The sequence below is a fragment of the Aphis gossypii genome, chromosome 2 (genome assembly GCF_020184175.1).
Source record: "Aphis gossypii isolate Hap1 chromosome 2, ASM2018417v2, whole genome shotgun sequence".
NCBI classification, from domain to species: domain Eukaryota; kingdom Metazoa; phylum Arthropoda; class Insecta; order Hemiptera; family Aphididae; genus Aphis; species Aphis gossypii.
The window spans coordinates 16,826,883-16,842,598 of record NC_065531.1 but is presented as its reverse complement, the minus strand read 5'-3'; the positions used below and the strand labels follow the sequence as shown (position 1 = coordinate 16,842,598).

Genomic DNA, 15,716 nt, shown 5'->3' with positions numbered 1-15,716 from the left:
AACATCTATTACCAGTATAACCTATTACCTATTAAGTACTTATTAAATAATATAGTAACTTTTGTCTTAGATTTTTTTACTCTACAATTATTACAATACGCAATAATATGATGTTAGACGTTAGTAAAAACACAGAATAGATTTAATCTATTCTGTGGTAGAAATAACACTTATTAGTTATTACCTACTCATAATTGATAAGAAATATTAAATTTAACTTGTTCAAAATTCAAATGTAGGTAATAGACTAACAATGATATTATGTTATAACTTTTTTACTTAAATTGTTTTATGTTAATTTCTCAAGTCTTCATATTATGTCCAAGTTAAAAGAATATTTTGCTCACTTAATCAAAAGATTAAAGAATTAATAGTGTTGCATCAATCTTAAAAAAATCAATTATTATACAATATGTTAAATACAAATACCTAATTGATCTTTTATTCTCTCAGTCACTAGATCCGACTTAGGTGGCGGAGAAGTGGCCTTCTTCTCCACATAACTATAAAACCTATTGGTATTAACATAGGTACAACTAAGGCTTGCACAAGTCACAAACTAAGTTCAATTTTTAAATACTTAACTAATATACTTGTAATGTAGGTATCAAACATTATAGATTTATGTGACAGCCAACTTCCATTTTCCACATTTTTTTCTAAATAAAAAAAAATATATTATAACAAACATTAGTTAAAATATCAAATACAATTTTTTATTATCAAGAAAAATAAACAGACATCTTGGTATGATTGCATATTTTTAAATTGTCAATTCTAATATTTTGATTAGTTTTAGTCTTGATTAGGTAAATTAATTTCTTCTTGACCAATGATATAATTACTTGGTCACGTTGGTGTAATTATATTATATGTATTTTTGATATCTCATGATATGTTTGTTTATATTAATACATATAATTAATGCTGATATTAACATTCTTTTCTTTGTGTATTGCAGACCGGTCAATTATTGTCTAGATTTATTAATCTATTTTCATTTACTGAATCTCCTTCGACCCAAATTGAATAAAATATTTCAATCCTATATTTTAGATAAACGATCATCTTGTTTTTTTTTCTAAGCTTATAGTTTTATTATTAAAGGACATAATATTATACATTTTATCAGTTTTACAACATTCACCCCTGTAATTTTTTAACAACACATTTTAATTTATTGAACAATATGAATAATAGATATTATATCTAACCTACAAAAATTAACAAAACAGTATAAAGTTGAGTGAAAAATAAAGGTAATAAAAAATAAAGATGATTTTAATAGATCAATAATTAAAATTTAAGGATAACATTTAAGTAATAAAAAAATATTAAGTATAACATTTAAGTAATGAAAAAATATAAGCTAACACTCTTATTGAAGTGATGTAAAAAAATACACTCTTATGAATACAATAATGGTTTAACATCATACAAATAACAAACAATATAACATTTACAAAATATATGTTATAAACAACACAAACCATTATTATTCTTTTTTTTATGATCAATAATAAAAAAAATTAAGCTCAATACATCACAGATTTTTATAAATTGGCAATATTAGTTCATTTACAAATTAAGTATAGAATAAAAATATAATGGCATTCAAAGTATGAAAATTAAGCTGAGTATCTATTCATTAGTGTTTAATTTTCTACACTATTGATAAGTGATACATTAGAAGACTGAGTAGATTTCATATCTGGATCATCACTTTCCATAAGCTCACTAATTTTATCAACTATCCACTAAAAATAAATGAATAAACAATAATTAGTTGTGTAATAAATATACATTATGTTTAAATATAAATACATACAGAGCATAGTTCAGGATCTGATACCACAACTAATTTAACGTTAGACTGTTTAACTTTGAAACACCACCAACGACGTAAATTAGGATCATGTTTTCCATAGAGAGATATTCCATTTTGTTTTATTTTTGGATGCCTAGTCATGGCTGACCAAACATATTCCCATAAAATCTAATTGAAACAATATTTAAAATTATAAAAACATTTTATAATTAAAAATTATATAAAAAATACTTTATAAGAACCAGTCCAGTAACTCCGAGTAATATACATTACTCTTTGTGATGTGACTATGAAAACATCTTTTTCAGTAGGCATAATTGGTATGTGATAAATATAGTTATCTGATAGTTTATATACCCCTTTTCCAGCAATCTGTAACATTTTATCTCATAAAGTAGAGTATAATATAAACGTTTTAACTTTCTTACCATAAAATTTTAAATAACTTACAGGAATCTTAATTTGCTTTCGCATTGAAACTCTGTCAATATTAATTAGATTCTAGATATTTTTTATTAATTAGTTATAAATAAAATATAAATAACCTCAGGAGAGGGGAACAAATCAAAAACTAGAATACATATTTTTTGCAATATTATTTTATTAAAAACAAATTATTTTGATTATTATTTTTCTATTCTAAAATAATTTAAAATATAAATACTAGATCAGGTTAGGTACATAAAATGATAATACAGTCCAAAAAGTGTTCTTTTAATATATTATAAATAAAATAATTACAAATTGGTTTATTTAAATGTAATTTGTTAATACAATTTGGTATATTTAAATTAATTAATGTAAGCAAAGGATGAAGAGTAAGTAACAGTGATTAGAAATTCAAAAATTAATAAGCATATACACTTATACTTAACTCTATTATTGTGTATAAGATAAATCCATTAATATTTATTTTCTCATCACCATTTCCTTACTCTCCCTAAGGCAATAAACAATCATACATATAGTAAAAAAATTGATTTATATTAATTGTTTAAATATAATTAAAAACATTAGATTGGTTCACCTTTAAAAGTTTATATCCTTCAGCATCTCGTTTGCTATATGGTCGCACTTGTTTATCTTCTCTAAAAAACCTCGGTAGACGAACACGTTGCACTTCTGATGTAGTATCAGTAACCCTAATTAAAAATATGTTTATACATTTTAATTTAAACTCAATAATATATTATCTTATCCTTACAAATGTAAAATATAAGAAAATTCACATTCGCAATAAATTATTTCACTATGTTATTTTTAAAATCACAGTGAATTAGCAATACAATTTAAAGGCAAGATATTATTTAGGGCTTTTCAAAGACTTTTATTGATATTTTAAAAATAATATATGATAAGAACATTTTAAAATTAAAATAATTATTAAAGTCTCCGAAATTCCCAGCATAATAATTTTATCTTTAAATTTTAAAATAGTCAAATTACTGAAATTTTAAAGATAACAATAAAATGAATTATTGTGAATACAAAATTTGCTATGTAATATATTATATGATTGTAAAACAGAACAACACATACAGGTGCGGAAATCCTTTTTTAAGTTGTATTTATTATGTAATTTATACAAACCGTTTTATGGTATTTAAAGTTCCACTAGTAAAATCTAATGCTCCAGATAAAGGTCTGGCTACAAGGCCAACCATTCCTTTGCAACCTCCCTTGAAAAATCCTTTTATGCCATCACTACGGGCACCACTGATAGGTTTTTCAAAGACCCCTTCTACACCTTCCACAACACCCTAATTAAATTTAAGCCAATAATTAAACAATAAAAAAAAATGTATTATTTACTATCACACGTAAACATAAAAATAACTAATTACCAGAACAAAACCACGACCTCCTTGTGCTAATCCAGCTGGTATATTACTTGGTTGCTGATTCATTATTTCTTGACGTTTTTTTTGATAATCTTTGTCAAATGTTAAAGCAGCAATACCTTTTCCTTTTATATTAAAATTAATGAGTAACAAATAAACAATGAATAAAAAGACTTTATGAATTTTTCAGTTTAGTAAATTACCCATGGCGCCAGTTATCCTTCCAACTGCTCCTGCTGCACCTCCAACTGTATGCCCAAATAAACTCTTTACTCCCAATACTAATCCTTCCGCAAATTCTTCAGGGCCTTGAATTGCACCCTTAATTAATGAAATAAGTTAGATTTACAAAAAATACCAATCAACATTTTTGATGTCTCATTAATTAGATTTTATAGCAATTAAAATCTAAGAGGACTATTTCTTTTTTCTCTCTGACCCCTGCACATCACAACACATTTGTGTTTAGTAAACTGTTTAACACTGTTTACCCAAACTAATTTTATGTTGTTAGTTTTAATATTAGAAAGAATGTATTGGGACATAGGTGTTTTTTTATTTTTAAATTAATTATGTAAGTTAAGAGTATGTATTTTATTTGATATTGCAAATAAAATACTCGGGGAAAAAAATAATATACTAAAACAGTAATTTTATAAATACAGATACTGTTCTTAACTAAAAATTTGATAAATTCTAATATTAAGTAGATGTCATACCTTTGTGTGTTATTTCTGTCTTACTAACATAACCATACCAAACAATTTTTTTTTTTTGATATTTAATTTATTAAGTTTCCCTGACATCTTCATCTAAACTTATTTTTAATACAAAATGGCCATTTTTAACATTTGAAATAAAGTTGAAAATACAAAATAATATGTCATACATAAATACATGAAAATGTTAAAATGTTTAAGCCGGTACTAGTTAGACTGAAATGCTCTATTATCAAACTAAAAAGGTGAGAACATTATTTGTGTTTTTCTGTTAGAATTTTTCAATATTATAATTTTGAAATGAGTTATGAGAAGGTAAAATATTAATATTCAAAAATGCTCATAATTCACTTAAAAATTTAAATATTGTAAAAACTGACGAGGGAATACAGATAATGTTCATACCTTTAGAAGGGCATATCACTTTTAATATTTAAGTAAACACTCAAAATTGGAACTGTTTCAACATATATTTTGGTATGGGTTTTTATTAGTAAGACGTAGACAATGCATACAGGTACAATATCCTCTAAAAGCTAACAATATAGGATTAGTTCTGCTGAATGTAAATTTGCTATAATGTGTGAGTTAGACAGAGAAAACAAATACTGCACTAACTTACTCTTAAATTTAAAAATAATTTTAATCTTAGTTATAACATTATATACTTGAAAAGGTTCATAAAATAAATCTTCGACTCCTTGCTTAAAGCCTGATACCAGACCAAACGGATTCCCCAACACATCAAGACCCAAGACAAGCACATATAGTTGTTTTATTAGTTGACTAACATAATGATGTTGAGCTTCCATCATTAGTTGTCGCTGATTAAGCAAAACATATTGTCTTTCAAAAAAAGCCAACCTACAAACACAGAATTGTTATTTTTTAGAAATTAAAACACATGTAGTCATATTATGTACACATTATCTATTACAATTGATCATTTTTAGTAGTTTCTCTATAAATAAAATTTTATCTATTATGTAAAAGATATTTTTATAGGATGTAATACTTACTTTAAAACGACATCTTGAACACTAGTAACAGTAACACCAATACTTTGCAATATTATACTGATAATAGGAGGAATATTTTCTAATTCATCTCCACTTAATGAAAATGTAACATGTATCTAAATTAAACAAAAGTACAATTTAAAATTAATTTATAGGTCATTTAGTATTTGAGGTAAGTAACTATATGCTGATTGAGAAATTAAAATACTTTAAAATTACAAACCTTAAGTGGTGAAAAATGAAGCATATCATAATAATTCTTTTGTTCTTGTAAAGAAAGAGTTATCATTTGAGATTGTAATGGCTTACTGGCATATGCCAAATCTTCATTGAACATTGTTAACTAAAAAAAAAAAATTAAGTGTTGATTTATGACAACTATTAGAAAATAATCAATTAAACAAACCCTTTCTTCTTCAGAGAGCTCATATTTTTCAGTCATTTTTATTATAGCGTTGATAAAACCAATATCAAGTTTTATATGGAACTCTTGAATAAGCATTTTATAATACTTATACTGTTTAACTGGACTATATTTATTCAATCGTTCTACAATGCTAAGCTCCACAAATGGCTTTCGTTCTAAAATATTAATTTATTAATTAACTCAATTTAGAATTAGTTTCCTTAAACAGGAATCTAAAATATGTAGTCTTTGAATATATTATAAAACTTAGCTTAATATCAAAACATAAATTATTCTTATATTATTTTTTCTGAAAGTTAAAATGTACTTTTAAGTGTACATATTTAGCAATTTAAATAACATCTATCAAAATGTTTAATTTTCATAGACCTAGCCAAATTTTTAACCCTTCTCCTTAAACTATTTTTAAACTTGGTTTCAAATAAGATATAGATATTTGAATGTTAACGCGCATTTTTTTTAAGTATAGTTTTTTTAATTTATCAACAAGCTAATGTTTTTACATTATTTTAATTCAAATTTAATCAATACTAAATCAAAACCAACAAATGATAATAGCAACTTCTTAAATATCTACTAGATATTTTCATTATTATCTATAACCATTTTATTAAAACCTAGATTACAACTAGTATTAATAAAGTCAATTAATTTTGTGTAGTTACAATAATAAAAATAAACCATAGAATTTCTTCTAGAATCTAGAATCTATAAAATATAAATGATTATATATTATTATCACTAGTAAATATAAATAGATTAAAGGGTTGAATTTTGAATCTTATTTTTAACTTTAGTATACATTTTATACTTAAAAATAATAATGCAAATTAAGTTTCAAAACTATTACTACCACTTAGTATAATATTATCATGTCATATATTTTATATAGAAAGTGTTTTGTAATATTTGTTTACTAAATATATTGAATAATACTAAATGATAACATATCTCGAACAGCTTAAAACTGCCCTATATTTATAAATTATATTAATAGATAGTATAATAATTTTGCTCATATTCTAAAAAAAGTGTATACTATTTATAATAATAACATAATTGGAATATTTTTTTTTTGGCTTTTGTGTTCTTTTTTTTGTTTTGCTGTAATCGTAGCATGTGCCAGTTCACTAAGGCCTAATTATGGCTCTGTATACAATATATTGTTAAAATATTTTTTATAAAATATCATGACTTACCAGTTTGTGCAATTGTTTTTGGTGGTGGTACAGGAGCAAATACAACAGGAAAAATACAATTGTCTATTTGACTATCAATTTGTAGGTTATTTATTTTAGCGTGTATCTGGGATGTATAATCAGAAGATTGCAAATTAAGCCAAAATCCAGTATTGTAAATTCGTCTTATATTTTTTTTAGAAGGTTTGGTAACAAAATTTTCAGCAAAATTCACCTAAAAATATCATACTTTAAAATAAATATATTTAAATTTATAGTACAATAAATCTACAATATACCTCAATATTTAATTCTTTAATGAAGACAATGGGTTCATTTTCGCCAATTGCCAACATTCTAGTGTAGCGTATATAAGCGGTTTCAATTAATTCACATTCTTTTTTTGTCATTGGTACATAACGAGAACCACTTAATTTTTTTGTTTCCCATATTACTCCAGAACTATAACAAAAATTAAATTAAACTTAAAAAAAATTTAGAAAGTCTAAAAAGCACATTATTGATTTGGAGCGGAGCAATGACTATATTGATTTTACAACTGTGTTTTATTTTACTATTTATATTTTTATACACAATAAATAGTAGAAAAATGTTTCAATTGCCCGCTTTTTTATTTATTATTTTAATATATACAAATATTATAAAAACATAATAATGCCTACTTATCTAGTGTTACTAATCTAATGTAAATGATAATTAAATCACAAAAATATTAATAATTAAATATATTCATAAATTTTACCTTCCAATTCTCAAGTACATTAATTCCATACAAAGATCATTATTCACCAATGATAAACCTAATGAATGTATAGAAACTAATATTTCTCTATTTATTATCTCAAGTTTGCTTGAAGCTTGACATTCTTCAGCTATACTAGCATCAGTAGTAAACATAAGAATACGTTGTATACCATCCAAAAATGAAATCCAATACACTTTTATACCATCATCATGGTTGAATGTACCAACACCATCCTAGAGAAATATATAAAAATTAAAATTAAATTAAAACAAATAGTTTTTATATACTGTGATTAATAATAATACGTAAATCTCTAATAAAATGTTTATCTATAGAACTAAGTACTTATTAACCGACTGTTTCAATAATTATTATTTACTAATTAGTATTTAATTTTTCTATTGAAGATATTTAAGATAATTTTTTTGGTAATTCTTCTAATTTTAAAATTTTAAATAATAAATTTAATTTTGTAATTTTAAACATGGAAACTAAAAATAAATAGTAAAATAATCAATATAAATATTATCATTAGATTAGGCCATTTATTGTACCTTATATTAAATGAGTACAGCATTTTATTAGAATTATAATAAAAATTATACATATATATGTGTGTGTGTTGTGTTACGATCAAAGTACAAATACTGTAACACATAATTATATAACATTTATAATCAGTAAAAACAACAGAAATTTAATTTTACTACCCCTAACATATTTATATATTAAATACGTGTTAAATTAATGTTAACCTTTCTTAAATCTGCTTGATTCTGCATCATATTCCAATAAATAATCGGGTTATCTGTTGGAGTACTCCATGCAAAGAACATTTTATGTCTAGGTGGCAATATTTTTCTGCAAAAATGAGGTTGTTATTAAATTACGTAAGTTAACACTAAAACTTATAAGCATTAAGCATAGGCGTAAACTTTTTTTTTGGGGGGGAGGGTAGGGCGAGAGGGGCAACTGCCCCCTTAATATTTTGTAAAATGTATTTATTAGGTATATTTAGTCACTAAGTATCTTTAAGCATATGATATATCGACATAAAATAAAGTTTTCCCCAATAAAAAATGCCCAAGTTACGCCTATGACATTAAGTATAACTAACATTTCATCTAAATACTCTGACAAATCATGTTCAATAAACTTTAGATAACTCTCTGTATGATTTATAATTAAAGCCGGTGCCATTCCCTCCATATATGGACTAAATGTAATATAAGTTCCACCTTCTGTCATCTGAATATCCACTTGAACAGCACTATACTATAAACATATTATTAATATTAACAACTTAAATATTATTTTGATAAACAAAATTATTGTTATATTTTTAATTATTTATTAATAATAGTAATAATTTTTAATAATTTACTTTATTTCGAAGACGTATTAAATCACTTCTTGATTTATAATATGGCAATGGTGTAGAAGCATCCAAAGTACCAGTTATACGAAAAATAAATATTTTGTCTACATTTAGTTTATCTGTAATATTTTGAGGCCAAAATGGTACACAGCTTTTTGGATCTACCTATTTAAATAAATTGCACAATTTTAATATTTAAAAGAAAAATAAATATAGATAAAATAGATAAATTTAATTTTAGGTATACTTTAATCCAAGTTGGTTGTAATTTATACATTTCTTGAACATCGATAGCAAATGGACATTGATTAGATGCTATGTAAAATGGAGTAAATGTAACCTGTTTTGTCAAAGAATTGTTAGTGAGTTGTATATGTACACCCATCTATAACAAAAAAAATAACAATAAGAGAAAAATATACATAATTTACAACTTTTGATCAAAATATTACTTGATATAGAATGTTATTTGATTTACACATAATTGAACCAGAGTTTCCAGCTACATCCAGAGAAAATTTATCAGACCATAAGCCTGAATCAATTTTAACATAAGCTTTTTTATTAGCAAAAAATATCTTTTTTTTAAATGACCACATTAAAGGTTCTGTAGAATTTGATGAATGTTGTAACATATTTGCCTCATCATCAACAGCCTTTAAATAGTAAAAGTTACAAAATAAGTATTTTTAGAATATACACTTGATTATTAAAAAATACCTTATAAGTAAGAGTTTTTCCAGTCTTGTTGATCATCCAAAATGGACAATAAAGTGTTTTGATATGTGTTCCTCCTTCATGAAATTCTGTTCGTATGCCAAAATGTATAACATTTGCATTTGTATCAGGCTTATCCTCATTATTAGTAAATGACCAAATAGAAAATTCATCTGGATGTTCTTCAACAGTACATTTGCAATCCCAATATTTATCTAAATATTTTATCTGTAAAAAGAAATTATTTAGTATAAAACTTATAGTTTTAAATTTATAGTATTATTTTAAAAAGTATAAATTAAATATTATACATGGTGATTCATCAAGAATGCTACCTTCTTCTCTTATTATTATTGTCAATATTAATTACATCATTTAGGCAGTATGTATCATCATATGGCAACTTTTTTAACCCTATACATTTTTCTTATTTTTCTAAACAATAGTTAATAATATATTACTTTGGATGTGATTTAAAAAGTTATCTGCTGCTACTATATTGGTTTTATCTACCATATTATTATTTTCTTAATTAATTTAATTTAATACAAAATAGTATTGAAAGTAAGATATTTAGTACTCTATGTATGTATATTTAAATTGAAAATTGAAAAATTCAATAAAATAGTTATACCAAGTAATTTTAATGTTATAAAATAAGAAATATTGTATTTGATAAATTTATAAAAAAAAGTTTTTAGATAGGTTTTAATAGGACAATAAGTATTAGGGTTGTTGGCATATTATATTATAAGATATGACTTAGTTTCAGCTTGGGTTAAAAATCTAGACCCCATGTACAAATTTCAATAATTTTGATTATTTATTTATCATCAGACCTATTAAAGAAATTATTTGAATCTGACCTGGAAAAATCCTCAAACTCTTATTGTCTTTTATTACATTTTTCAATGTGAATCTTACTTTTTGCTAGCTATGAAAGTTGAATTAAATAGTACTAAACTTAAAAAATTGAATAAATTCAAATTTTAACTTCAATTAAAACTTCCCAAAATAATTGTACTCATTGTATTTTTAAATATTTCATTAAATAAAAAACAATAATTCAATCAAAAGAAATATTTATAAATGAAATAACATCTCATTGTTTTAAAAATAAAAAATAATAACATATCACTATGTTAAGCGGCAACAAGCAAAATAAGACAAATTTTACAAAAAATATCTGATAAGTATCTGAATTTGAATTCATTTTTTACATCTATTTTAAGTAGTTATTAATTTCCAAACTAATAATAAGACACTTAGATGTAAATTTTTTTTTTGCTTTACTTTACTGAAATTCATTAAATTTGTTTAAATGTTTATCCAAAATCAAATTATATACATAAATACCTGTAGTGTAAGACAAGAATAGCCAATTTCTACAATTGGCAAGTTTATTTTTTCTCCAGGAGCCAATGTTTTTAATTCAGAATCACCTTGCATTAAACAATCCAAATTTACTGGTAGAGCATTGACTAATATAACTGTAGGATATAAATGAATATTATAGCAATTACTAGACATCAAGTATCGATCAGTGTGCTCAAAATATATATGCTCCATATTTCCTAATAACTAATAACAAAAATAAAATATTTATGATATTATAAATTATAATATTAGATATTTTTATAATTAATTTGACTTTACTTGAATAAAAAATGGATCTCTGTCCTCAACTTGATTTGGTGGACACTGAAGCATTGCACGTAATTTCATAACTGGTTGAATATCTTTCCAAATAAAAGATTTAACGCATATTTGATATCTAGAGATAAAAGTATTATTAAAATTGTAAATTCATCAACAACTCTATTTACAAATTAATTTACTTTTCAGGACAAAAAAATAATTCTTTGGTTTGTGAATAAATTGAATGAACGGGTAAATTAAATGGTTTGTTAGGTTTGGCTTTACCGATCATTTTCAATTTCCCTTGTTTCTTATAATAAAGAAATATGCTTTCATTGAAGTGATTATGAATCTATATCAATAAAATGGTAGTTATTATAATAATCAAAACTTATTTTATAAATATAAAATTACTTGAACAACACTTCGCAATGTTACAACCATGCTACCATCAATTACTTGAGTGTCAGTTACTAATCCCCATGGTTCATTTACAGTACTCAGATTATGTTTAACATTGAAATATCTTTTGTCGGCTTTTATTAATGGTAAGCTAAATTCTGTAACACTGTTATTTTCTTGAATCTGAAAATAAAACATACAATTTTAAAACTGTTATCAGATTATACATTAGTTAGAATGATTTATTCCAACCTTAATTTTTAGAGATCTTTCAATTATTTTATTCTGACGTAAATGATCTGACACTGAATCATCATTTATAAGACAAAGACTGATTTGTTCTCGATCTTTTAAAACAGCATTATCACCAACTTCTTCACAGTCATTTACATTGCACAACTATAGTTTTTAAAAAATAATAATTTAGATATATATATTTTTTTTCCGTCCAATTATTACTTTAAATGGTGTATTTGATATCATGATAGTTATATCAAATCCAAGATTATTTTGTATAACATATGGAGCTGCTTCAATTCTTTTTGAAAGTGGTATTTCTGCTGTAATTGCTTCATTAAACGCTTTACCTAAACTTGTTAAAACTTCTAAAGCAGTTTTTGTCATTGTTATTTCAATAGTTTCCTGAAATTACAATAACAAAAATGAAAGTCTCGCATACTCATATTATTAATACATTAATTAAGAAATCATACATATGATATTAAAGAAATTTTCATTGTTGGCTTTCTTTGAAATACTTCTTCTTGAGGACTTAGATTTTGATCAAAAGTCTCCAACTAAAATATTAATTAAATTTGGATTATATTATTTTTATTTAAATTGAAATTATTTAGTTTAAATTGTTTACCTTCAGCTCAAGTAACCACGGTTTATATTTAGTACCAATAGCAGATTCAACTTCAACAGGCTCAATAAATGGCTCCCATAGAGCTAATCGGCTGTTATAATAATTCATTTGCATTGTTAACTCGCCTGCTACAGATAACTAAAAATAAAATATTAAAATTATAATTTGAACCAAAAAAGCTGAAAAAGTTGAATGATTTTTTTTTTTTTTTTTATTATTTTGAAATAATTATCAAAATCATTACAACACAATAAATACATAGATTTTGAGAAGATAGAGAAGATAATTATTGTTAATTTGAGATATATTTGTTTTATTTTTCAAAGATTAATATTTTCTTAGTTATTTTTGTTTATAGTTTGTAAATGTTTAACATCGAAAGTATTTCACAGAAAATGTCAATATTATAGAACTTGAAAATTCTAAAACTTTAAAGTTGAATGTCAGTACAAGTATATAAAATATAATTTCTAATCAACTCTTAAAAAGTAATTCATGAGTACCTTTAATTAATTAATAAAAATCAAATATTGAACTATACAACTTGATCATTCCTACATAATACACATATATATACTATGAAAAGTTAGTTTGTTTTTTTGTTTAAATGTACTACACTTTGGAACTATTAGTCGGTATTGAAAAATTATTTTTACATTTAATGTCCCAATTCTTGAGGAAGTTATGCTTTTACCCTTAGAAACCGAGCTTAAAGAAAAAAATCAGAAAGAACACTAACCAAAAACAAAGTAATGTGGTTAAGTGATATAATACCACAGTGAGTCAGGGGCTGAAAATGTCCACAATATCAATTAATGATAAAATATGTATTCAAAGTCCTATACTAGAAGTGTCAATTTTTTATAGAGAAAACGAAGTGCATAGCTAGTTTTAATATATAAATAAATAAAAATATAAAAATTATATTTTATTAAATTCATTATATTTAGTTTTTAATTTTTAAGCAGTTAAAATTATATAATAGCAATGGTTAAATTAATTATTTCATTAATATTATTAGCGCTTACCTTAGAGCTCCAATTATTAACTGAACCATTAAATGTACACTCTGTTAATAACATTGGCATTGTTTTGGTGCCAATTCCTGCTTCAATGGTAAAAACTATCGAAGGAATAGATATTATACAGACTTCACTTTTTTTTAAAACAGGCAATTCATCATCTTTGTCTAAATTACTAGCTTCCACACCCAATTCTGTAATATTTCAGTAATATCAATTAGTAATTAATTTTTAATAACTTAATAACTTTAATTAATATATACTAACCAGTTTTTAAAAACCAGAATTCTGTATCATTAAACATAGTTTTGTTCCATAAATCTTCATATTTTTGTTCATCATACTTGGGTTCTTCAATTAAATTTTCTTTTTTTTCTGTCAAACTTTGGTTGATACGGTTTAACATTTCAATATTGGCTAAAAAACATATTATTCAAAAACTTACAAAAATTGAATTAAATAACTAAATTGAAAATAATTACCTGGTGTAACAGATATTATCAAAGGAGTCATTGTTACATCAATATGAAGACAAGTGTCATCAGGTGTTGAACCAATAACATTTATAGTAACTGGTCTTAATATCTATTTAATATAAATATATAAATTAACTTTAACATATTTATAAGAACATATGAAATAAATATTAACTTGATTCATTGTATCTTTTCTTCTAGTAGGATTATAGCAACAAGAATATATTTGCAAATCTTTAATTTCTCCATTTATAGTTTGACGAGTTGGAGTAGACATGCGCAGTTTCAATGTGGCTTCCGTCTAGAATTAATAAATGTATGTTAACTAATAAGTTATTAAACTCTTTATTGTTAATAATATTACATTCATAATAATTGCATTTGTGTTGATATCATCCAAACTTTCTACCAATATAATATCAGGTTTTTCTAGTTGTACTTTTAACAAAAGTGTTTTATTGTTTTCTTTTTGTTCCAATGCATTTGATTTCTCTTTCTACAAAATATTTGAAAAATAAAAAATGTGCAAAATTTATATTATTTTTTAAATTTTATTATTACCAATATATTTTGCTTAACATTTTTCGTCACATCATTTATTGCTAAATCCTGTTTTTGAGATGGCAATATAAAGAAATTCAACAAGTACTGAATATATTCCACATTAAATATTAAATTAAAACTAAATATTTTCAGCTGAACTAAAATACAAAGAAATGCCAAAAAATTAGTGATTTAAAGAAGATTTTTGAATAATAATAATTACCATCAGATCCAGCAAGGGTTTGTTTATACTTCATATCAATAGTATTTTTCAAACTTTCATTTTCAAGATTACTTTTCTTTCTCTCCATATAACGTACTACCTTATCTCCTGGATATTTATTAACTCGTGTATCATCTAGTGTTACATCTAATAAATATAATGTCAAAGCTAATGAAAGATCTGTCTGCATTGACCCATCCACAGTCAATGAGGAAAACATAAATTGGCCCATACTATTATTCTTTATTTGTAAACCATTCTACAAATAAAAAAATAACAATAGTTATAATAATAATAATAATAATAATAGAAATAATATTTACAATTATTAATAAGTGATAAAATATACAAAATATAATATTCTTGAGTTTTTAGTTTTAAAATATAAATTGTGATTTTATTGAATAAATAGCAATGTAACTTAAAAATTCTAAAATAATACATGTCATATTATAATTGATGGATTCAGTAATTTTACTTAACATACTTAACCTTTGAATTAAATTAATTGAATGCTATTTTAAGAACTAGCATAGTTTGCAAAGTCACACCTCTATGGACATAAATTATTTTGTTAATGATAATTTATACTAAAACTTAATTGTTTTATTTTGTTACGGTTCTCGACAGGTTAACCAAGCATAAATATAAATATTAAAATATGTAATGTA

The 15,716-nt window shown here is 24.0% G+C and overlaps 1 protein-coding gene across 4 annotated transcripts in view; it reads right to left on the bottom strand.

Annotated features, from left to right (window-relative positions):
• Positions 1-771: 771 nt before the first annotated feature.
• LOC114127439 (intermembrane lipid transfer protein Vps13) overlaps positions 772-15,716 on the bottom strand; it is a 30,000-nt gene continuing 15,055 nt past the window's right edge. For 2 of the 4 annotated variants that reach the window (XM_027991671.2, XM_027991672.2), the window contains exons 27-61: positions 15,046-15,304; positions 14,841-14,980; positions 14,644-14,775; positions 14,455-14,580; positions 14,286-14,388; positions 14,071-14,220; positions 13,810-13,997; positions 12,782-12,919; positions 12,627-12,710; positions 12,373-12,555; positions 12,166-12,312; positions 11,926-12,096; positions 11,712-11,863; positions 11,530-11,647; positions 11,230-11,454; positions 9,877-10,101; positions 9,609-9,812; positions 9,404-9,541; positions 9,163-9,321; positions 8,896-9,053; positions 8,534-8,639; positions 7,776-8,011; positions 7,312-7,474; positions 7,034-7,247; positions 5,814-5,989; positions 5,631-5,750; positions 5,408-5,523; positions 5,057-5,252; positions 3,873-3,990; positions 3,673-3,794; positions 3,419-3,588; positions 2,856-2,970; positions 2,060-2,200; positions 1,829-1,996; positions 772-1,757 (exon numbers count right to left, since the gene is read on the bottom strand). In XM_027991671.2, coding sequence (XP_027847472.2) covers positions 1,656-1,757; positions 1,829-1,996; positions 2,060-2,200; positions 2,856-2,970; positions 3,419-3,588; positions 3,673-3,794; positions 3,873-3,990; positions 5,057-5,252; positions 5,408-5,523; positions 5,631-5,750; positions 5,814-5,989; positions 7,034-7,247; positions 7,312-7,474; positions 7,776-8,011; positions 8,534-8,639; positions 8,896-9,053; positions 9,163-9,321; positions 9,404-9,541; positions 9,609-9,812; positions 9,877-10,101; positions 11,230-11,454; positions 11,530-11,647; positions 11,712-11,863; positions 11,926-12,096; positions 12,166-12,312; positions 12,373-12,555; positions 12,627-12,710; positions 12,782-12,919; positions 13,810-13,997; positions 14,071-14,220; positions 14,286-14,388; positions 14,455-14,580; positions 14,644-14,775; positions 14,841-14,980; positions 15,046-15,304 — 5,463 coding nt within the window. In that variant the 3' untranslated portion in view covers positions 772-1,655. Of the gene's footprint in view, positions 1,758-1,828; positions 1,997-2,059; positions 2,201-2,409; positions 2,971-3,418; positions 3,589-3,672; positions 3,795-3,872; positions 3,991-5,056; positions 5,253-5,407; positions 5,524-5,630; positions 5,751-5,813; positions 5,990-7,033; positions 7,248-7,311; positions 7,475-7,775; positions 8,012-8,533; positions 8,640-8,895; positions 9,054-9,162; positions 9,322-9,403; positions 9,542-9,608; positions 9,813-9,876; positions 10,102-11,229; positions 11,455-11,529; positions 11,648-11,711; positions 11,864-11,925; positions 12,097-12,165; positions 12,313-12,372; positions 12,556-12,626; positions 12,711-12,781; positions 12,920-13,809; positions 13,998-14,070; positions 14,221-14,285; positions 14,389-14,454; positions 14,581-14,643; positions 14,776-14,840; positions 14,981-15,045; positions 15,305-15,716 lie in introns of those variants that run through there. The other 2 variants (XM_027991675.2, XM_050201683.1) reach the window with 2 other exon arrangements.